General features: G+C 41.4%; 1 protein-coding gene across 2 annotated transcripts in view; it reads left to right on the top strand.

Moving 5' to 3' along the window:
- The window catches only part of LOC118226879 (myelin-associated glycoprotein-like), a 103,213-nt gene that overhangs the window by 61,012 nt on the left and 17,520 nt on the right, over positions 1-24,681 (top strand). Inside the window, exons 1-3 of one of the 2 annotated variants that reach the window (XM_035416851.1) lie at positions 17,418-17,521; positions 17,943-18,311; positions 18,584-18,727. In XM_035416851.1, the coding sequence (XP_035272742.1) occupies positions 17,476-17,521; positions 17,943-18,311; positions 18,584-18,727 (559 nt within the window). In that variant the 5' untranslated portion in view covers positions 17,418-17,475. Of the gene's footprint in view, positions 1-678; positions 749-17,417; positions 17,522-17,942; positions 18,312-18,583; positions 18,728-24,681 lie in introns of those variants that run through there. The other variant, XM_035416842.1, reaches the window with a different exon arrangement.

Consider the following 24,681-nt stretch of genomic DNA (forward strand, 5'->3'; position numbering starts at 1 on the left):
TATGCACATTTGTTTTGTTGTTGCCTGAAGACAACTGGGAAGTGTCACGTTCAACCACCATGTTACTCCTTTAATACTGTTAAAAACACACATACATAAACTTTAACATTTTAACTCCAACATACCATAAAAATTATATTTTTGGGTAATGTTCCCCTTTAATCCTCGCGTAGAATCTGATTCAATAAAACTGACGATCTTAGATTGGAAGAAAACTGCAAAAGGATATTGACTTGTGATTTGGGGGGAAGGGGGCGTGGTTGTGAATGATGTATTGGTAATATTATCTGAAACAGAGATAATTTTTGAGAGGTAAGCTGACAGTTTCGTCTCATTACTCCTAAAAGAAAACAGATGAGCTCCACCAATCACAGAGTGTGTTGGTAACAACCAGCAGAACAACATCAATAGAGATTGGTGGATGCTTTCTGGCTGCAGTACTTCTTTGGTTTTTCGCCATTCCTTCTCCATAATTTTAAGGAGGGAGGCTACAAACCATTCCTGTTTGGTTTTGATTTGTTGGTGTGCTACTTTGCTAAAGTATTGCCCCCTGTGATGGTGGAATTCAATTTCCAATACACAGAAAGTAGAAAAACAGGACTAAATGTTACACTGATCTCTGCAGTGATTATAATGAAAGTCGGGTGTGCATCAGCTGAATCTGTGTGCTATTCCCAGGAAAAAGAGACACATCCAGTGTTCTGGAAGTAGAATGAAGGACAGCGAAGGGCTCATACTGACAGATGGGGTGAGTCTGAGACAAACACACACACACACTCTCTCTCTCACACACACATACACACACCTATACTCTTACTTTTTAGAGACATTCACCAGAGATCTTTCTTTCCACGTCTGAAAGCATATTCAGTATTCATAACGCCTTAGTGTAAATTGAGATGAGGGTACCAATAGTAGTGGAATAATTATTAAAACATTAACTAAACAAGGCAGACGCACCTAATGGTATGTATCTAAAAGTACACAAACAACTAGAGCTGATCATCTATAAACCACAGGCAGGTTTTATCTTTAACTGATTCTTATGTATAAGAAGCATTTTAAGTGCTTGCCATGGTATTTGCCAGGGAAATGCATGCCTAACAAATTTCTATTGGGGAGCTACAAAGTGTTTTAATTCTAATAAGACATGCCAAAAATAATTTGATAAAATATCACATGAGTAAAATTGTAATATATGTATTGTATATATGTTTTTTGTTCTGTAATGCTTATTATATAAACTTAATTTTTTTGGTTAAACGTGTTATTACTGTTCCCTTACATATATCTGTCAGCTGAGGGAGAATGACATTTCAAAGATGTATACATTTTTGCTGGGGTTTGCGTATGTTCATTTTCAAACTTTCATCTGAGTGTATTCTTCTGATAATCCAGTCAGGATGGGAAACTGGTGGCACAGTCACTGCAGCTGTCTCTGTGCCTTAAACTTTTTCAAGAAAGAGGACAAGTGTAGTTTTCAAGAGCTCTGACAGAGATTGCGGTTTGATAATGTTACTGTACTCCACTCGAGCCAGGCTACTGCACTGGGTGAAAGAGCAAGAGGAAATGCACGAGGGAGAGAAGGAGGAAGGAGGTTTTTGACCGAATATCAAGTGTCAAGAAAGAGCAGAAAGAGAAATAACTAAATGTTGTCTCTGTATCCTAGCACAGTCATGTTTCGCCTATTATTTAATGATTAATTATGCAATGATATTAGATAATAACTGTAACTGATACCTTTATAAGTACCACAAGCAACGAGCACTTTATAACACAGGTAACACATTAACACCATAATTACAGAATAATTTTATACAATGCAAAAAAATGTATATGTATAAATAGGAATTGTTACGGTTGCTCTCAAGCCCCCGCAAACATAACAAAGCCAAAACCAAGGCTTCCCAAAAACAACCAATAACTTTATTCAACTACCCATAAGGAATACTAAAATAGCTGCAAAACACAAGATAAAATCAAGACCCGGCCGTGGTCGAGAGGTGAGGAGAAAAAGCCCCCATCTCCTGAGAAGCCGACTCCAGGCTTCTTAAAAGGGCACCGCCACAGGTGCTCTCAATTAACTGTAACAAGACACACGCATGTGTCCAAACGGCCAGCGCCCCCACCTGAGGCGGAGGGACATAACAGGAATAATAATAATAAAAGGAACACAAACAATTGATGTCATACATGGATGAATTAATTAATATTTCAAAGAGCTTTAAATAATTTCTTTAATTTACAGAACAGATATCTGTTGACCTGTAAAAATGGCAGAATTAGTCAGTGTGAATGATATTTAAAATGTTGAAACTTCACGTTCTCATAGCTTTATCATTGGGTGAAAATGAAATGTTTCACAACAAGGTTTTGTTTTTTACATTCATTATGAATGCAAGAATGAATTAACACTGTGAAACAGGACAGTTTTCTTTTAGTTATTTTTTTTCATAGGCATTGGGTGACATTATTTTTCTTAACTTTGTGAGTGAAGAATCTAAAAGATAACATCTCTTCCATCTTCTCTGGCAGTTTTTGAAGCTGCCCTGTCATTTTCTTAAAATGGCTGTGTCCCAATGTTGACGTTTCTCAAATTCGCACCTTTCTTTTTCTTTTGACCTCTTGATCAGAAGGCCACTCAAGATGAGGAATCGATCTACGTCAACAAGACCATGCTGTCGGAGGCGGGTGCGGTGGAAAAGGGAGACAAGGGCGCCCTGCACTATGCCACCGTGGATTTCTCCAAACTTCCCGGCACGGGTGGGGAACACGGAACGGGCATCGTCCGGGGCACTTCCAAACGTACGCCTGACTACGCTGTGATCCGACACAAATCCAGGGAAGAGAGAGAAGGAGGAGAGGAAGAAGGTGATGAGGCAAAGGAGGAGGTGGGGAAGGAGGGCCAAGCTGAGTTGGGCACAGACAGTGAGTCGGCCGAGGCAAGAGGCAAGAAGGAGGAGGAGTCTTGGCCAAATCTGAGCCCACAGGCCTCCGTCAACCCTGAGCCCACGGAGGAGGCCACCTACGGGAACATCTGCCCCTCCAGGCCCACTAAGAGGGCACGGCAGGGACTGCAGCAGCCGCCCGGGAACCCTGCTGCAGAGGAGGAGCAGGAGGAGCAGCGCCAGGAGGAGAACTCAGCAGGAGGCCAGGAGGACATTTACGTGGACGTCATGAGCCCCCTGACGGAGGGCAACGGAAAGGGAACGGAGGAGAGTGAGTACGCCGAGGTCAGGAAGCCCAAATAAGTCACCATGGAGACAGGCCAACTCATCACACCACGCTGCACTCTCATAATGCCAGGTTTTACTTTACAGCACGATACATAACGTGCGTTATGTTGCAGTACAGATGTTACATTACAGTGTCATACTGAAGTAGAGTAACTTATGGGGTACCAAATGCAACATAAAGCTATTATTTTGCCATGCATTTTCTTCTGCATTTAACTGAAATATCCCTATTTCTCTCAGATTTAATGGAAAAAGTCTTACATTTATTGTCTTTGAATTGACAGGTGTAAATATTTAATGTGGTATCCGAAAATGATATAAATGAGCTAAATGTTTTATTAATAAGGGTTTTTTTTTTTTACATTTTGCTAAATCTATAACAATTTAGCTAAAACATTTAATTAAATGTATGAGATATTTAGCTAAAGATTTTGCTTAATGTACAAAACCTTTTGTTAAATGAATAAAATATTTAGCTAAATATTTAACTAAATAAAAAATCATTTAGCAAAATTAATGAAACAGGAACTAAATGTATGAAACATTCAGCTAAATATTTAGCTGAATGTATAACACCCTTTAATGTACAAAACTTGTAGCTAAATATTTAACTAAATGTATAAAACATTTAGCTAAACATACAAGACTTTTAGCTGAATGTATAAAACATGAAATATTTGAAGTATGAAATATTTACTGACTATTTGAAACATTTATAATAGTATAAAACATTTTGCTAAATGTATGAAACCTCCACAACCTGCCTTACAGTGGTTTACCAAAAGAAACATTCACCTTGCTGTGGACAAATTTTGGGAAGTTAATTTTTGTGATGACTAAACACAACTAACTTTGCGTCAAGAGGTTCCCAGATGAGCCTCCGGTCTCTGGCTCTGGGTGTAACGGTGGTGGTGGTGGTGGACCTAATAGCATAGAAAGGCCACTGGAGACTTGGATGGAGTTGCAAAAAAAATAGCAGAGACTTTAATCAGGAGATTAGTGTACAGAAAACTAAGATAGCTACTCCAGGAAATACAAAATACTCCAGGCTGTGAATAACACTCAGAGAATGAATAACAGAGAGCACCCAATCAGAAGCCAGCACAGAACAGCAGGCTAATGGGCTCAAGACAGAGTGAGGAGCAAAGCAACTAAGGCAGAATAAGTGTTGTGATTCATTAACTCTCGAATCGCTAACAGGTGACCATGCAATCTCATAATCAGAGTGATGGTTATGTCGCCCTCTGGTGACCAGCAGGAGGAGGTGCAGCTTGAATCCTCACAGCGGGAGATGAGTTGTTCCTGTTGGGGCAGTGGGAATCCCTCTCCCAGCATGGAGCCGCCGATACTTGTGTCTGTTTCTTAATGTCTTTCTTCAGGTCATCGCCGGAACGTGCAGCAACAATGCCACGCTCAGGGTGTGCTCGCATTGGTCAGCACTCCAATAGTAAACAGAGATGAACATTGAACATTGGCATATCCGCCATTTCAAAAACCAGCCTCAGTGCCATTTCACAGGCTTGCCAACTACTGATTTTGATGTTGTTATGTTACACCCTTCCAATGTTGTGGAGACCCCCCTACAAATTAGCATTAAAAATTTTGACTTTCTTTGCGCAAAACACAACTTCATGTAAATCAAACGGATCCAGACCCCTCATTCTCTTGATCATTTTGAGGATTGTGTACCTTTTACACTTTTTACTATTTTAGATGAAGATTATAGTTCTCCCTCAGCCACAGAAAAGAGAAGGGAGCTAGCCTGGGGGGAAAAGTGCTATATCGAGTTAATTCATACATTTCTCTAACTGTGTGGTCACTATCTTGTTTGCTGAATTACGTATTTAAGTTGTTTGTTCGTTTTTCTTTTTTTTTGATAAGCCAACTCATTTCAGCATTTAATAAAATGGAGGTATGCCTAAGTAGTCTACAGTTTGCCTTGCATCCTGTTTGCCTTGCATGTTGTTAAAAGAATGAAGACCAACCTGGAGATCACTTCCTTCAAATAAAAAAAATTCAAAAACTGAGCCTGAAAGAGCATTATTAGAGCACCAGTTCAAAGTGAGCACATGACACATTGGACATTATTGTTATTATTATTAAATAACAAAATAACAAAAATAACAAAGGAAAACAACAAAGCAAAATTACAAAAATGGTATCCCAGGGGAAGGAATCCTTATCCACCTGGGATCACACCCTATACAGCGAATAAAGGGACTAAACGAGAGTTAGGGTAGGATTGGAGAAAATGGGGTCAAGCACCTTCTAGAATCCACTGGGCAGACAAAGTAGTAGGGCTAGGCAAGAAATTAAAATGAGGTCAAACAAGCATCATCAACTAAATGATCACAATCCAAAAGTACAGAGCAAATTCAAAGAGTCTGCCCGGTAAAATGGCAAACCATGCCTTTTTAAATGCAAGTAACTGGAGACAGATGGGCAATCTGATGATGAACCAGAGGGAAATCAATCAGACCCTCACACGTTCAGCAGAGACAAACAAAACTGAACACAAATGTTTTATGACTGATGTCACTTGGAGATAAACATTTCACTTCTACGTCAAAATGAAACTCTGCAATCAAAATCTAACAATCCTTTTTCAAAATGACATTTTTGCAACAAAATGATACACACATGCACCATTTGAATTACTCTTTCAAAGCAGCAACAACACACTGATGTACTTCATACAAAACACTGCTGTCTTTAGTACTTTGTATACCTTTTTAATTTTCTCATACAGGCTTCTGTGAAAGATTGTTCCAGTACAGTACATCTACTAAAATGTCAATGAACACAAAAATAGAAAGGCTTCAGAAAAACATATATACAGCTTATTTTTTTGCCATTGCAGGTTTTTACAACAAAAAAAACACAAAGAAAAGTAGAATTACAGTACAGTAATCAATAAAATATGTTACTGTAAACTCACAGAAACAATGTGGGAATGTTGTACAGGAAAAATAATTGTATTGTAAGGGATTGTAAGGGATGGGGTGGATGGTTTATAGATTCCGCCTTCTGTTAGGGTCTGGCCACATCACCTTATCCACATCACAAGCAATGTCATCCCTGGCTAGGCAACGGGGAAAATATCGCCTTGCGTGCCGTATCCAACCCTGGACTGACCCCACCTCAATGTCTCCGCATGCCTCTTCCATTGCTTGCCGAAGAGGCAGGTGGGCATGTGGTTGGCGGTCATACACTTTCCAACGCCAAGCCAAAAATAATTCCTCAATCGGATTGAGAAATGGGGAGTAAGGGGGCAAGTATACAACTGTGAAGTTATTGTGGTTGGTGAATCAGGAAACTAACATTATCCCAGATGACAACACACCTGGGCTGCTCTGGTTCGTCCTGTACAACTGCATTATGTAGTGTATCCAGAAATGTGATTATGTGTGCAGTATTGTAGGGACCTAGGGTGGCATGGTGATGGAGAACTCCTTGCAGGCTAATGGCGGCACACAACAACGCCTGGTTTTGGCTAGATTTAATCCAGCTTCATCAATGAAAATGAACCCACGAGGCTGTGCAGCTGCATCACAGTCCAGGACTCTCTGTAACAGAAAATGCATATACTGTACCATGAATATGGTGTAACTCAAAACGCAGGACTACAATGTCTACATTTTCACACAAGGATGGGGGTGGGGTGGGGTGGGGGGTGGGTTGGGTCAGAAACATTCAGTCAAAACTACAAGCCACAGGCAAGGCAGGTGCTTGCTGCCTTGCCTGTGGCAGCTACTGAACACCCGCAACCACGACCGGATTTATCACCCCCAGGTTTCAATGACAATGTTACAATACAGCCCATCACAACTGCTCACTCTCAATTCTCGCTACACTGTTGCCTCACTCACCTTCCTCCGGTGCAGAAAGCATGGCATTCTTCACACCTGATACCTACAACGGGGGCGTCGTTGCAACATCCACGCTGCCACTACAACATCAGCACAATCTATCCCATCCATATGGACTATCGATCACTCTGCAACGACACGAGGAATCAGCACCCACCTCACGGATTATTCTGTTTTGCGTTCATTCCCCACAGCCCCTCCAGTAGCCAAACAGTCAATTTGCCATGCCAACTTTGCTCTGCTGAACATTCACTCCATTAACAACAAATTCCCGCTGCTCCATGAACTTGTTATTGACAATAAACTGGACTTTCTTTTTTTGTGTGAGACCTGGCAGCAGCCAGGCGTCTTTTTCTCATTAAACCAAGCCACACCCCCAGGTTTTAGCTACTTTTGCAAACCCCACCCCTCTGGTAGGGGTGGCAGCCTTGCAATCATCTATAATGTAAAATTCACACCATCTGAAGTTTCCCTCCCAGTTTCAGTTACATCTTCTGAATCCATTGCATTTAAATTACAGTGTCATTGTTGTTCTCATCTATCGCCCCCCTAAACCAAATCAGATTTTCCTGTCTGCATTAACTGAAACTACTCTCATCTGCCTGTTCCCTGTCTTCCCGTCTACTGCTACTGGGCGACTTCAACATACATGTCGACTCCACTCATTGTACCCCTGCCTCCGACCTCAATGTAGTCTTGGGCTGTTTCAACCTCACTCAACACGTACACTTCCCCACACATTCCAAGGGCCATACTCTTGACCTTGTCTGCTACCAGTCTCAAAACCTCACCAGCTCTCAGTTCACTTTGTCTAACCACAGACTGATTAATTTTCTCTTGTCCACCCCTGCCTTTCAGCCCAAACATCCGCGAACCATCTGCTTCTGGACCACCAACTCCATAAACCCTGCCCACTTTGCTGCTTCAATCACATCTGCCCTACCACTTGACCGCACTGTACACTCCCCTGAAGAGTTCGCAATTCAGCTGTCCACCACACTATCCAGTACCCTCAACTCTTCTGCCTTCTCAAAACTAAGCTGGTCACCTTTGCCACTCCATCCCCTTGGTTTACCCCTGAGCTTTGTGCCATGAAGCAGACCAGCCGTCACCTAGAGCGCCTCCACAATAAAAATGGTCTCACTGTCCATGCCCAAGCCCACCAACTCCACATACATACAGAGACATACAGAGATGCTCTCATCGCTGCCCGATGCTCTCATTATTCCAACATAATCCAAAACTCCAACGGAAACCCCCGCACCCTCTTCTCCACTGTTAACAAACTTCTCAACCCCCATGAAAATAATGCTACATCTGGCTCCACATCACTCTGCAACTCTTTCCTATAGTTCTTCCACAAAATCACCAATATACACCACACTCTCACCTCATCCACACCCCCTTTACATGAACCACTCCCTACTACTGCTGCCGCAACTTCTCCCCCCCCCCCCCCCCCCCGGTTTTACCTTCACCCAGATTGACTCACTCACCAAACTCATTTTCCCTGCCAGATCCACCACCTGCTCCCTAGATCCCACCCCCACTGCCCTGATTAAAGCCTGCCTCCCTACTCTCTGCCCTTACATCACCAACCTCATTAACCTGTCCCTGACCCACTGTGTTGTCCCCTCCATCTTCAAAACTGCTGCTGTCACCCTAATCCTTAAAAAACCTGGCCTGGACCCAAACACCCTCTCCAACTACCATCCCATCTCCAACCTCCCATTCATGTCCAAACTCCTGTAAAAAGTTATTGCTTCCCAACTCCGTTCTTACATGTCCAACAATAACCTCTTTGAGCCCCTTCAGTCTGGCTTCCAACCCCATCACAGCACAGAATCAGTCCTCACCAAAGTTGTAAATGACCTCCTCATATTCTCTGACTCTGGTGCATATAGCATTATCATCCTCCTGGATCTCTCTGCCGCTTTTGATACAGTTAACCACAACATCCTCCTCACCCGTCTGTCCCACCTAGGCATTACTGGCCAATCTCTCAACTGATTTCACTCATACCTCACAAATCGGTCAGAATTCATATCTATCCATGGTCACACCTCAGATCTTGCCACTGTCACACAGGGTGTCCCACAAGGTTCTGTTCTTGGTCCCCTCCTCTTCATCATCTATATGCTTCTCCTTGGCCCCATCCTCCACAGCATTGGTCTCAATTTCCATTTCTATTCAGATGACGCCCAAATCTATATCAGCTCTACGTTCACTAATCAGCCACCCACTGCCATCATTGAAAACTGACACACGTCAAATCCTGGATGCAACACAACTCAACTGTGAAAAAACTGAAATCATACTCATCGGACCAAAACCCCAACTCACAAAACTACACAGCATCTCTCACCCCATTGATGGTACCCCTGTCTCCACCTCCCCCCTGGTCCACAACCTCACTGTCATACTCGATCCATCCCTCTCATTTGAAAATCACATCAATAACACTGTCAAGGTTCATTTTTCTATCTACGCAATATCTCCAGACTTAAACTCTCCCTCACCCATCCCGATGCAGAAAAACTCATCCATACATTCATATCTAGCAGACTGGACTACTGTAACGCTCTCCTCACTGGTCTTCCCTCCCACCCCCTACACAAACTGCAACTGGTTTAGAACTCGGCTGCAAGAATACTCTCCTGCACATCCCCCCGGTCTCACATCACCCCTGTCTTGAAAGATTTACACTGGCTCCCAATCACATCAAGCATCACATTCAAACTGCTCCTCCTAGTCTATAAATCCCTAAATGGCCTCTCACCCATATACCTCTCTGACCTCCTGCTCCCCTACCAGCCATCCAGATAGTTACGTTCATCCACTGCCGGCCTCCTCACCACCTTCCCCTCTCAGCTCCATTCTTTTGGCGACTGCACCTTCTCAACTTCCGCCCCCAAACTCTGGAATGCCCTCCCCCCTGACATCCATACTTCAGACTCACTCACCTCCTTCAAATCACACCTTAAACCCACCTCTTTTTCCTAGCCTTCCCTTGATGTCTGTCTTCCCCCTCTGTCCATCACACCCCCTCCTACTACCACTGCACCAGTGGTCCCACTGCATGTTCTGTATTATATGTGTTTTTATTGTACCTTTGTATTTATTTATTTATTTTTTTGATAATTATGCTTATATTGCCTGTGCTGTAAAATGTCTTTGAGTCAGTGAAAAGCGCTATATAAAATAAATGTATTATCATTATTATTAATGTGAGTACTGGGTCAAAACAACAAAAATGATGTGACTGTCCAAATACTAATGGACTGCACAGTTTGTGGAATTAAGTATAAAAGAGAGGTTCATGAGTGAAGTTAATGTAAATCTACCACCCCTTTCTTAGGTTACACTTCATGCAATAAAAGTGTTTCCTCAAACAAAGTTATAGTCAACTGTTTATCGTTTGAAAATAAATTGTCCAAACTAAGTTGGAGATGAAGGGGTGTAAATGCAATTTTGTTGTAGTGTGTTTGTTTGTAAGATGCATGTGTGTGTGTGTGTATGCACACGTGTGTACATGCATGTATGTCCATTAACCTGTCTGTGTGTATTCATGTGCCATGTTTGTTTGTGTACTTGTGCATTTGTGTGTGCCCATGCGCATGTGGTTGTGTATATCTGTGCATAGATGCATGTGTACTAGTCACTGTTTGCGTGTTAATGTGTGTGTGTGTGTGTACGTGTGTATGTATGTGTGTGTGTTAATGTGTGTGCATGTGTGTGTGTTAATGTGTGTGCATGAGTGTGTGTGTTAATGTGTGTGTTTGTGTGTGCGTGTGTATGTATGTGTGTGTGTTAATGTGTGTGCATGTGTGTGTGTTAATGTGTGTGTTTGTGTGTGTGTGGTCATATGTGTGCATGTGTGTGTGTGTGTGTGTGTGTATGTGTGTGTGTTAATGTGTGTGTTTGTGTGTGTGTGTGTGTGCTTTAAGAGTAAAAGCCACTTAAAAGCCACACTAGAAATATCAAGGGGGTGGGGTGGGTGGTTTACTTACTTCCTTAGATCTACTCACTACTGTTTTAAGGCCAGTACAATGCTTCTAATTATACTGTACTCAAATTTAATTTATTTAAAATCATGAAGAGGATGGAGGGGGAGGGATGGGGGGGGGGGTCTGGGGCGGGGCGGTGACGCCTGCAGGGTGGACGGGAACATCTCCACTCGCAGTTTCCATTTATGCAGGTGACGAGCTGAAGTGACCCAAAGATCTGGAGCTCACTGCGGAGACAGGCAGCTGGAGATATCACACCTCCAGGAACACCACAGGTACGGCTCGCTTCCTCCCTCTGCACTTTCCCCTGCGAAAAGGAACCCGTAGCGTGGCCGCTTTTGGGAAAAAACGGGCTTGCTGACGCTCAAGGTCATGGGTAGCTTCCGACCCCAGGTGGGGAGCTGACTTGTTGAGTGATGTATTCAAACCTGAAAAGGGATACGTGGCACGTACAAATGTTATGCTTGTGAGTCACTCCACATAAGAGATATCTGTAATTGGCTTGCTTTCTGGGTAAAAAAAAAAGTAAAATGTGGAGAAAGCCTAGCTCTCCTTATATTTGCACCAGTGTATGTTGTGTGAAGGAAGTCTGCTAGCTAGCCGGCTTGAGGATCGACAAACCTCGAGTGCTGTGAAAAAGTATTTTTCCCCTTCCTGGTTTCCTCTAGTATTGTGTATTTGTCACACTGAATGGTTCCAGATCTTTAGACGAAATGTAATATTAGACAACGCAAACCTGAGTAAACACAAAACACATTTTTTAAATTATTGCATTTATTTAATGAAAAAATTTAACAAACACTCATATCACCCATGCGTGCGAGTAATTGCCCCCTTAAACATAATAACTGGTTGCATCACGCTTAGCAGCAATAGCTGCAACCAAATGCTTCCTATAATTAGATATCAGTCTTTCACATCACTGCAGAACGTTGTCTCTCTTCTGGTGAGAACGGGCTTCTTTTGAGTATGCTTCTGTTATTCGGTTAATAAAAAAAAACAGGAAGCCAGACTAGATGACATTTCTTGAAGGAATTTTTTTTTATTCAAAATTATACAGTATATTGTTATATGAAATATTTTGAGCTTTACAAAACAAAGGAATAGCAGGAATTGTAGGTATTGGGATCTCAAACAACTTCAAGACGTTACAATTACACAAAATAATATTTCTTTGGCCTACTACACACAACCCATTTTAATGGTTGTAGATTCCATCTATGACTGATAAAGCCAAATCCTGATCATCCTAAACAGGGGTCCTCAATCTTACCCAGAAAGGGCCGTAGTGGGTGCGGGCTTTTGTTCCAACCTAGCAGCTACACACCTGATTCTACTAATCAACCACTAGAGTCTTTGCAAAGGATCTTTATTAGTAGAATCAGGTGTGTGACTGCTTGGTTGGAACAAAAGCCTGCACCCACACCGGCCCTTTCTGAATAAGATTGAAGACCCCTGATCCTAAACATAAGCATTTTTTTGTGGCTGGAAGTTTCTAGAAGCATAAACAATGCAGACTGCAAAAGTGACTTATGAGTAATACAAAATGATTCACATAACTAAAGCCTGCATTTCCACAGGCTGGCAATTTCAGTAAAAAGGCAGCACACAGGTAGACAAAAACTGATACAAAATGAACAAAACTGTCACAAAACCACTGCTAACTATTGATCTTTCAAAGCTAAATAATCCAGAATTTAAATGATTACTTTTTCCATTCGCACAGTAAAATATTCAGTGCTAAACTGCAGTTCACACATTTGAGACCACACTGCATTAAAAAAAACACGCAGTCAGCGTCATACTTATAAATGTGTTACAGGGAACTGCCAAAATAAACTGCCTGCTCACATCCTACATCGATGTTCGTAGTGAGCTCATGCTCGTCTGTTTTCGCCTCGCGTCTCCGACCAATGCAGGACATCGCAGTCGAGGGGTATACTCCTTCAACCACGGGTGCCCCTGGTTACCCTCAGGTTCTTTTGACAACATCACCTAAACCGTTGTTCCCGGTGGAAACGTCAGCATGTTCAGCAGCCTTAGACATCGCTCTCCTCCCAGCCTCGTGCAGACAGGAAGGAACACCACAGGTGCGGGTCACTTCCTGTCTCTGCACTTCCCCCAGCGAAAGGGAACCCGTAGCCTAGAGTGTCGCTTTTGGAAATGGGCTCGCACCTCAAGGTCACGGGTTCAATTCCTAGATGGGACGCTGACTCTTGAGTAGATAGGTGTTTCCAACCTGTGCAGAAGCACTTGCTTTCAATGCACTGTGTATCCCTGTTTTACTTTTTATCATCATCATGGTAGTTACCTGTATTGCAGTCTTATCCAGATTGAGCAATAAACAAAATCAAAACCGTATCATTGTGAGAGTAATATTTCATCTCATAAAAAACACGTTTTCAACGTACAAAAATGCCAAATTACTCACACATACAAGACCAGTCCAGGCCTGCCATTAAAAGTATTGATATCAAAATGACGCCAAGTTACGGTACTACAAACAATATAGGCTATCTTGCCTCACCAAAATTAAATAAGATGTATTCCAAAGCAATGCTACCCAATATTTCCTCAGTTCTTTCAAGTCACTTGGCCCTGTGTTTTGTAATCTTACCATTTTACAATGTCATGCAAACTTTGTGTCAGATCAAAGAGTCAAATATTTCGAATATTTCGTGGAGATATTATTTCTTTTTGCAAAGCGTTTTATTATGAGAGTGAGAAATGCGAAGTGACCCTGTAAGAAACGGTTGTGGATTATGGCTATCCTTGTGTGAATTTGTACAGTCTGATAAGCGTGTACTGTTTAGCAGCTTTGGTTTCCTACATATGTAAAACAGTGGCAGTGACAAAGGGTGCGGTGGCGTAAGTGTAAACGCAACAGAAATGCAGGTGAAATATGGCCAGTGTATGTACTCACGGATTTGACGGCCATCCAACGACCCTTGATTGAGAAAAGAATCAGCAAGCCCGTAGAATTAGAGCTCCCTAGGTCGCAACTTGTGTACCCTGCTGTCCTGCTCCGTTGTCTGTTATTTCGTGGAGATGCACTTTTAGTGTTTGTAAGGTTTATAAGGCATTTTGATAGGCTTATCTGCAGGTGGGAGTCCTCTTTGCTGTTTTGCTAAGCTAGAACCGGAAAACTTGATAGTGGAGAATAGGAGCAGACGCATATGTCCCAGCAGGCTTTGCACATGAGAAAATAACAACAGTGTGAGAGAAATTAGGAAGAAATTATGAAATTGCGTAGTTGAAACAATATGTTTTTAGCAGAATGGGCATGTAGGTGAAGGTTGACATGATCACACACTATAGTGCGGAGTAAATAAAGTGACCATGAGTGAGCTTAGTTTCCTTATGGAATGGTATATATAATAGTCGGTGTAAAACATTAACTGATAAAGTGGAGGGTTAAGTAACGTGTGAAATCTATTGCACTGATGTTCTTTTCTCATGTTCAGTACTAGTAGTTATACTTATGAGTGAGTCATGATTTTAAATGTAATGTTTTAATGGGGAATTGCAGAACGTACATATGTAGTAATTGTTTGTATGTGGCTAGATAGAGAACAGGGCGAGGTAACATGAATGTAGAAACGTGGCGTTTGCTGATAAGAAGGTTTTGTACGGTAGCCAAGTGAAGAAATATAGTTAGTAGAAATGGCACAGTGGTGAACTGGTGTAACTTTTTAATAAAATGAATACATTTGCCGTCATGTAATGCATATGGGTGGCCGTGAGTGAGTTTTGGTAAAGAAAATATAAAAGCGTAAGAAAAAGTTAGTGTAAAAGAGGAAATTATCTGCCTGAGGGCGAGGCGGGATTCAATCCTTCAACTGGAGGTTTACCAGTCTGTGACTTTGTTAGTGCAGCACTATGACATAGCTATGCAATGCGTGAAATGTCATTAGCAAACCTGTCCGTGGTTTTAAAGAAGAACACAGGCCAGTAAGCACAGAAGAGCTCCCGTTGAATCCATATGGCTTTGCAATATTGTAGCTGGTTAATAACTGAACGTGCAGACGGTACGTCATAATGCAGTGTATACGTTCGGTGAACTTCGGGTAGATATGGTGCAAAAGCAATAATTGAGAAGTAGTAGACAATTATTAGTGAGGGTAAAAACAGGTTAAAGAAACATGTCCCTAGCTGGGCTTGAACCTACAAGCCTATGTTCCTGAGACTGTAACCTTACCCACTAGGCCACAGGCAGATTAGCTGTTTAAACTGGAAATGATTCAGAGTAAAAAGGTATGGGTATTTTGCGTGTGTATGCGAGCTTTTGATTGGGTCGTGAGGATGTGGATTTGGCTGATGTCGGTAAAATGTCCAATGGGGAGACATGTTGTTAGTAGGATAGTAGGCGGCAGGAAAAATAAGAATGAGGAGAAGAAGAAGAAGAAGAAATAAAAGAAGAAGAAGAAGAAGGAGAAAACGCAAAATCCCCTTAGTTGGGGCTTTATTGTGTGAACATGTGAAGTTGTTTATGAAATCTGTCTGTTGAAATGGGGTCAGAATGTACAGAATTTAATGTTTTTAAGGGCTGAGTGTCTGTGGCTGTTGTGGTTATTTCTGTGGGGAACCCTGAAAAGTACCAAATTCTCGGTACTGTATAGGTATGGGGCATGCCCCCGCCAAGGCGTAACTTGGCGGAATGGCATACCTGCCATCCCAATAAAACAAATTAGATTAAATCAAGCCTGTACTTTCATGGACATGTAGGGAAAGCTTTTTCATTAATGAAAAAGTCCTCGGTCCTTAGATATAAATGACCAATTAAAACATTACAGCCATATGAAATGGAGTTGCAAGGACTTTGTGCTTGCTCACATATTCTAGTCAACAATTAAATAATACACAATTATTTCTTAATACATGTCTTGCCAATATATGCACATACAGCATATACACATACAGTATAATCTGTTTATAAATTCAATAGTGTTTGATGCTTTGTACTATATAAAGGATAAAACGCCATTCCTAATAGTAACTGTTAGGCAGGGCCGAAGTGTTCGTACCGAGAAACCACACTTGCAAATAGCTTCAGGAAATGAGCCACAGGAAGTACCCTCTCCTAGAGGTCTGGTGCTTCAGCCATAAGGGAGCAGCTGTAAAAAGAGATTTCATGGGTTTGATTGAACAGGCTGTTCATGGTTGTATCTGTCATGCAACTAATTTTTAAAGATTACATCTTATCACGGCCAGTGATTTTGGCTGCTGCTCTGTTCCTGTTCTGAATTTCTACAGTACCTTCATCATGACTGCACCTTTACATCAGGAGAACATGAGTACATTCAGCCTGATCACCCAACGGGACGTAAGCATAGTACCTCTGGTCAAATCCTGCAAAATGACCAACATAAGTGTTAGTTAGGCCAGTTACAGCGGTTGTGTGGTTGTGTGAATTTCACCACAGAAACTGAGAATAAATAAGAAAAAGGAAAAAAGAGAAATTAAGATTTCCCTGCACCCCACTCCCCTTAACTCTAAATCCCTTCTCCTCAACTTGTTTTGTTTGAATGATTTAGCCATTTATTTCATTGTATTTATGTCGAGCAGCTTGTTGTCTTATTGTGCAAAATAAAGAAAAAAAGCGACACAAAGTCTAATGACGGATCTGACAGACCTCAAACCCAGGGATCTGGCAGAAGAGGATGTCGCGCTGACCACAGCACTGAACTAGCACAGCGGTTATACCGCCACTCTAGTGTATGAGCCTGTTCTCCCGTCAGCACGGAAACACAGTACGCTTATTGTCAAAAACGATCTTGTGTGCTATGTAGGCAATCATGTCGGTATATTCATGCATTCCTGTGTACAGCATGTTAACAGTACTAATGGACTGCACACTTACCCACAATACAGTGCCCTTGAATACTGAAGATCGGACTCCAGTGTCTCACATGTTGCATTGGAGTTTTCACTGAACTGATTTTCACTGCCACAGAAAATCAGTTACGACAGAAAGACCAACTGCATGCTGGCAAATAAAGAAAGCATTTACTGCTGTCCATTCATTCTGTAAATAATGTGTAGTTGTGCTAGTTAGGTTATTGCAGGCCTTCCTTACATGCACAAAATATATTTACTTCATGGGCAGTGTGTTCAACTAGCATTCAAAAATTTTAATTTCCAAGATAAAAAGGCAATGACTCAGAATAACAGGATTTAAACAGAACAAATAAAAATGCAGGTATAATTCTATCTGTCCAATCAGTGAGCCCACTGCTGCTGGTTGATAAAGGACTGAATAGGAGGTTTGCACACACCGTCTGTCTATTGGTTAATTTGCTGAGTGTGTTTCTCCTCTCCAGATCGGCTCCACCCAGTGCCTCTGCTCCTCACTAATACTGAGACATGATTGGAGCAGAGAGATTCATCCTCATTGGCTGTCTGCTGCAAGGTGGGGTTTGGTGTGGATGGAGTTATAGAATGTTCATTGGTACAATACAGAGGACATAAACAATCAGACTTTTCATGGTGATTTGACCAAATAATAACATTCATTTCTTATTGGAAAAAATTAAGAGAAATGAAAGTTGCTTACTACAAAAATGAATATGTAATTATGTAGGAATATACTGTAGTGTACCCACAAATCAGTCATGCACACAACTATGTGGTCAGAGCATTTGAAAATATCCATGTGCTTAATGGAAGTATTTATGATACTTATGATGTTTTCAGGTATGAGTTATTAGGCATCATAATGTTGCTTTATGTTAATCTATTTTTAACATGAACCAGGCTTGTACAGTATAGAGTTATTTGTCCGTGCTGTAGGATCACCAGTGTAATACTGAGTTGTGTTGTGTGTGTTGCAGGAGCCTTGGGCAGGGATTGGGCAGTCTGGATGCCTCAAAGTATAGAAGCTCTGAATGGATCCTGTGTGCTGATTCCCTGCAGATTTGATATACTCCCTCATTTTGACAATGATCTGACAGCTGAGGCTAAAGGACTATGGAGAAAAGGAGACAAAGATGGTAAAGAAGTGTTTGATTCCAGTAGAACTGGGACAGCAGCTGAACAGAACACAATTAAAGGACAATTAATTGGACAACTGCTGAAGAAGAACTGCACCACAATTCTGGATGGCTTCCCTTTGTCTTACAATGATGATTATTTCTTCAGATTGGAAGGCTTAAATGGATTCAAGTTTACTTTTCCTAATAGTGTCAAAATTAATGCACAAGGTATTGCATTTGTCATGCCTTTTTCACTGTGTTCCATTGTGTTTATGCAGAGACCCTATGCTTTTAAAATTAGGTACCGGAGATAGAAATGCTGTCCTCTATGAGAAATACACCTTGGCTGTAAAAGAGTAAAGAATGAAAATGACGTTGTAAATACTGCATGTTAATCAGACACTGTTAATGTGGTGATTAGTGTGTGCTCTGAGTGCTCTGAGTCTCCAATCCTGAGACGGACAGTGACCTATCATCATCTACATCTCCATGCCTTCTAGACTCTCCACCCAAACCCAAGTTAACCCCAGAGAGGCTGGAGGTGATGGAGGGGACTTCTGTGAGTTTGAGCTGCTCTGCTGCAGCCCCCTGTCCCAAACTCCCCCCAAATCTGACATGGACCCCCAGGCTGAATGACAGTGTGGGTCAACTGCAAGAGAATGTGTCTGTGTCTTCTGTTCTGACCTTCACTGCTTCCCACCTCCACCATGGGCAGAACATCACCTGCAGGGCACTTTACACTCTGCAACATGGAAACATTCAGAAGATGTCTGAGGCCAATCTGACTCTCCGAGTTCTATGTAAGTGAGCTGGATTTGAATGTATTACTCTTAGATTTTATAATAATAATAATAATAATAATAATAATACGTTTCATTAAAAAAAATAATTTTTGTAGCTTTTCACTGCATGGTCAGTATGCTGAATTAATAAAATAATTAAATAAGGACAATTAATGCAATGATATAATTAAAAATCAAAAATGGTACATTTTACCTGATGTCATGCTTATCTTTGAAAGTATTCTGCCATTACATTGCATCAAATGCTACATTACTCGTCACATGCCATATTTTCATCTGCTAGATGCTCCTAAGAACACCTCAGTGTCAGTCAGTCCCTCTGGTTTAGTGTTAGAGGGCAGCTCTGTGACTCTGACCTGCAGCAGTAAAGCCAACCCAGCAGTGCAGAACTACACCTGGTATAAAAGTGAATGGGACAGAGATGAACACTGTAGGAACTGGACAGAATCTCACCTTTAATGTGACTGAGTCCAGTGGCAGTGAACAGTACTACTGTGAAGCACAGAATGAACATGGAAAAGAGAAATCAAAAACTGTACAGCTGAATGTGATATGTATGTTCAGTGCATCTATTATATAATTGTATAAATCATATTATTGTTATATGTGTGCAGCTGTCATATTAGTAACTGTGGATCCTGTGTTCAGACATGCCTCAGATCTCTGGCTCTGGGAGCTGCAGCAGAACTGCAGCAGAGATCAGCTGCTCCTGTGAGAGCCGTGGGAATCCCTCTCCCAGCATGGAGTGGCGTGTGTCTGGACTGCGGGTCACTAACTCTACTGACAAAGTCGTCAGGGAGGAGCAGCTGGGGAACACAGGCCTGAGGAGCTCCCTCACCATGCGCCAATCACAGGGAGACACGCCCACTCTCCTCTGCGTCAGCACCAACACTCTCGGCTCCTCCAGCCTCCAGCTCCACCTCCTGTCTCCACAGCAACACTCAGGTAAATGGAAGTACATTTCTTTTCTTTAACATATTTATACATCACACACTAATATACAGAGGTGCAGCTTTTGATGGTTTTATTTAAGGGTTTGTAAATGTACTGTTGATGACGCTGTAACTGTGCTAATATATTTTCTTCTTTTCCTCCTGCAAGTGACATTATTTTTAGGTCATTGTATTGGTGGGCAGTGGTTCATTTGATATCCACGCAAAATGTATTTTGTTCCTTTTTGTTTTTGGAATATATTAAGCTTTTGAACGGCAGGTTCTAGAATACAACAATTTTTTATGTTCCACACAATACCATTCTTCAAATGCATACATGGTTGAATAATTATTTCAGTAATTCATAAGTTCATTCATTTATTAGTGGATATTTACTAAAGTAATAATGCATGTATTATCTCAGAGAGAATGGAAAGAATGCTATACATTTTGCAGGCTGTGTCTCCACTGTAAATTGGGTGAACATATACATATATTTTTTGAAGTCTGTTTTTCAGTATGTAACTGACATGTCCTTCATGCAGGTTTTGGCATTGCCTCACTGCTGATTGGTGCAGCTGCCAGTGCTGGTGCCATGATGATGATATGCCTCATAATGCAGCACATTCTAAAGTAAGAGAAACTGGGGCCTATAAACTCAGTTTCAGTTGTAAAGGGAAATTTCACTGTAATTCCATGTTATTATGTGATATTACTCAACCCCCAACTGAGCTCATGTAGATGTGTCCCTGTCCCACATCCAGAACACGCCTCTAAAACTCCACGTGTTTCTATGACACAAAGAGTGAATGTGGCAGCTTGGCTCAGAAATTGAGAGGTTTTTTCAGGAGAATGGAAATTCACGACCTGAAGAATCAAAATATTTTAACTCGCACTTTTCAAGCCAAATCATTTTATCTGTGGACAAATCCATGTAAACAATCGGTATTCTGTATTGTGCAGAAGGGGAGGCAGTTCACACAGCAAGGTGTGTGTTCAGAAGTCCCACAGAGGGGCAGTTCCTCTGAGCATTTCTAACGTTTGTATCACATCACATGGTGTTTCAGGTTCAACTCGTCATTTGTTTTATGTTCACTGTTCTCCTAAATAAGGTTAACAGGGTTAGATTTACTGCTGGAAAGAGAGAGAGCCTCCCCCCCCCAAACACACACACACAACAAAGCAAATCAGCAATTATGAACTATGGGCAATATTGATTCATTACCGATCAGTCATGTTAATAAAAAATATGAACATCAATAAAACGTTAACATTTGAACTCCAGCATAGCATTAAAATTTGATGTTCATGGAAAGTTCCCCTTTAACCTTGGGGTGGAATCTATCAAGGATATTTGATTCAATAAGATTGAAGGTCATATATTGGGAAGAAAACTGCAAAAGGGAACGTACTTATGATTTGAGAGGGCGGGGTGGAGGGTGTGTTTGTGAATGATGTGTTGGTAATCCAATCTGTAACTGAAATAAGTTTAGAGGGATAAGATGACTGTGTTTCTCCTAAAAGCAAACAGATGAGCTCCAACCCTAACCCAATCACAGAGTGTGTTAGTAACAACCAAAAGAACAAAACAAATAGAGATTGGTGGATGCTTTCTGGCTACTTTGGTAACCTGACCCTAAACCTAACCATCAGCTGAGGGAGGGACGCTACAGACCATTCCTATTTGGTTTTGATTTGTTGGTTTGTGCTACTTTGCAAAGTGCTGCTCCCACATGATGGTGAAATGCAATTTCCAACGTATGGAAAGTAAGAAAAACAAGCACTAAATGTTACACTGATCTCTGCAGTGATTATAATGAAAGTCGGGTGTGCATCAGCTGAATCTGTGTGCTATTCCAGGAAGAAGACACACATCCAGCGCTCTGGAAGTAGAATCAGCGAAGAAGACAGCGAAGGGATCATACTGACAGATGGGGTAACTCTGAGACAAACACACACACACACACTCTCTCTCTCACACACACACACACACACTCACACGCACACACACACACACACACACGCACGCACACACGCACGCACGCACACACACACACACACATATACACACACGTACACATTCATGCGCACACATACACACACCTATACACTTACTTTTTAGAGACATTCACCAGAGATCTTTCTTTCCACGTCTGAAAGCATATTCAGTATTCATAACGCCTTAGTGGAAATTGAGATGAGGGTACCAATAGTACTGGAATAATTATTAAACATTAACTAAACAAGGCACCTAATGGTATGTATCTAAAAGTACACAAACACCTAGAGCTGATCATCTATAAACCACAGACAGGTTTTATCTTTAACTGATTCTTATGTATAAGAAGCATTTTAAGTGCTTAAAATGGTATTTGCCAGGGAAATGTATGCCTAACAAATTTCTATTGGGGAGCTACAAAGTGTTTTAATTCTAATAAGACATACCAAAAATAATTAGATAAAATATCACAAGTAAAATTGTAATATATGTATTGTTTTTTTGTTTTGTAATGCTTATTATATAAACTTAAATTTTTTGGTTAAACTTGTTATTACTGTTCCCTTACATATACCTGTCAGCTGAGGGAATGACATTTCAAAGATGTATACATTTTGCTGAAGTTTGAGTATGTTCATTTTCAAACTTTCATCTGAGTGTATTCTTCTGATAATCCAGTCAGGATGGGAAAACTGGTGGCACAGTCACTGCAGCTGTCTCTGTGCCTCAAACCTTTCCAAGAAAGAGGACAAGTATAGTCTCCAGAGCTCTGACAGAGATTGCGGTTTGATAATGTTACTGTACTCCACTCGAGCCAGGCTACTGCACTGGGTGAAAGAGGCACGAGGAAATGCACGAGGGAGAGAAGGAGGAAGGAGGTTTTGACCGAATATCAAAAGTGTTAAGAAAGAGCAGAGAAAAAGAGAAATAACTAAATGTTGTCTCTGTATCCTAGCACAGTCATGTTTCGCCTATTATTTAATGATTAATTATGCAATGATATATTAGATAATAACTATAACTGTTACCTTTATAAGTACCACAAGTAACGAGCACTTTATAACACAGGTAACACATTAACACCATAATTATTACAGAATAATTTATACAATGCAAAAAAAAATGTATATGTATAGATAGGGAATAATAATAATAAAAGGAACACAAACAATTGATGTCATACATGGATACTATTTCAAAGAGCTTTGACTAATTTCTTTAATTTACAGAACAGATATCTGTTGACCTGTAAAAATGGCAGAATTAGTCAGTGTGAATGATATTTAAAATGTTGAAACTTCACGTGCTCATAGCTTTATCATTGGGTGAAAATGAAATGTATCACAACAAGGTTTTGTTTTTTATATTCATTGTGAATGCAAGAATTAATTAACACAGTGAAGCAGGACAGTTTTCTTTTAGTTTTGTTTTCATAGGCATTGGGAGACATTATTTTTCTTAACTTTGTGAGTGAAGAATCTAAAAGATGACATCTCTTCCTTCTTCTCTGGCTGTTTCTCAACACAGTTTTTTGCAGCTGCCCTGTCATTTTCTTCAAATGGCTGTGTCCCAATGTTGACGTTTCACAAATTCGCACCGTTCTTTTTCTTTTGACCTCTTGATCAGACAGCCGCTCAAGATGAGGAATCGATCTACGTCAACATGACCATGCTGTCGGGGCGCGAGTGCGATGGAAAAGGGGGACGAAGGGCGCCCTGCACTATGCCACCGTGGATTTCTCCAAACTTCCCGGCACGGGTGGGGAACACGGAACGGGCATCGTCCGGGGCACTTCCAAAACGGACGCCTGACTACGCCATGATCCGACACAAATCCAGGAAGAGAGAGAAGGAGCAGAGGAAGAAGGTGAGGAGGTGCAGGAGGAGATGGGGAAGGAGGGCCAAGCTGAGCTGGGCACAGAGAGGGATTCAGCCGAGGCGAGGGGTGAGAAGGAGGAGGAGTCTTGGCCGAATCTGAGCCCACAGGCCTCCGTCAACCCTGAGCCCATGGAGGAGCCCACCTACGGGAACATCTGCCGCTCCAGGCCCACTAAGAGGGCACGGCAGGGACTGCAGCAGCCGCCCGGGAACCCTGCTGCAGAGGAGGAGCAGGAGGAGCAGCGCCAGGAGGAGAACTCAGCAGGAGGCCAGGAGGACATTTACGTGGACGTCATGAGCTCCCTGACGGAGGGCTACGGAAAGGGAACAGAGGAGAGTGAGTACGTCGAGGTCAGGAAGCCCAAATAAGTCACCATGGAGACAGGCCAACTCATCACACCACGCTGCACTCTCATAATGCCAGGTTTTACTTTACAGCACGATACATAACGTTCGTTATGTTGCAGTACAGATGTTACATTACGGTGTCATACTGTAGTACAGTAACTTATGGGGTCCCAAATGCAACATAAAACTATTATTTTACCATGCATTTTCTTCTGCATTTAACTGAAATATCCCTATTTCTCTCAGATTTAATGGAAAAAGTCTTACATTTATTGTCTTTGAATTGACAGGTGTAAATATTTAATGTGGTGTCTGAAAATGATATAAATGAGTTAAATGTTTTATTAATAAGGGTTTTTTTTATTTTTACATTTTGCTAAATCTATAACAATTTTGCTAAATCATTTAATTAATTGTATGAGATATTTAGCTGAAGATTTTGCTTAACGTACAAAACCTTTTGTTAAATGAATAAATATTTAATTAAATTTAAAATAAAACATTTTTGCAAAATGAATGTAACATTGACTAAATGTATGAAACATTCAGCTAAATATTTAGCTGAATGTATAACACCCTTGTCAGATGAGGGCTGCGGGAATGGACCCAAGCGCAGAGTGTGGGAAAAACTCAAAACTC

This window comes from Anguilla anguilla, chromosome 1 (genome assembly GCF_013347855.1).
Source record: "Anguilla anguilla isolate fAngAng1 chromosome 1, fAngAng1.pri, whole genome shotgun sequence".
Taxonomy (NCBI): Eukaryota; Metazoa; Chordata; class Actinopteri; order Anguilliformes; family Anguillidae; genus Anguilla; species Anguilla anguilla.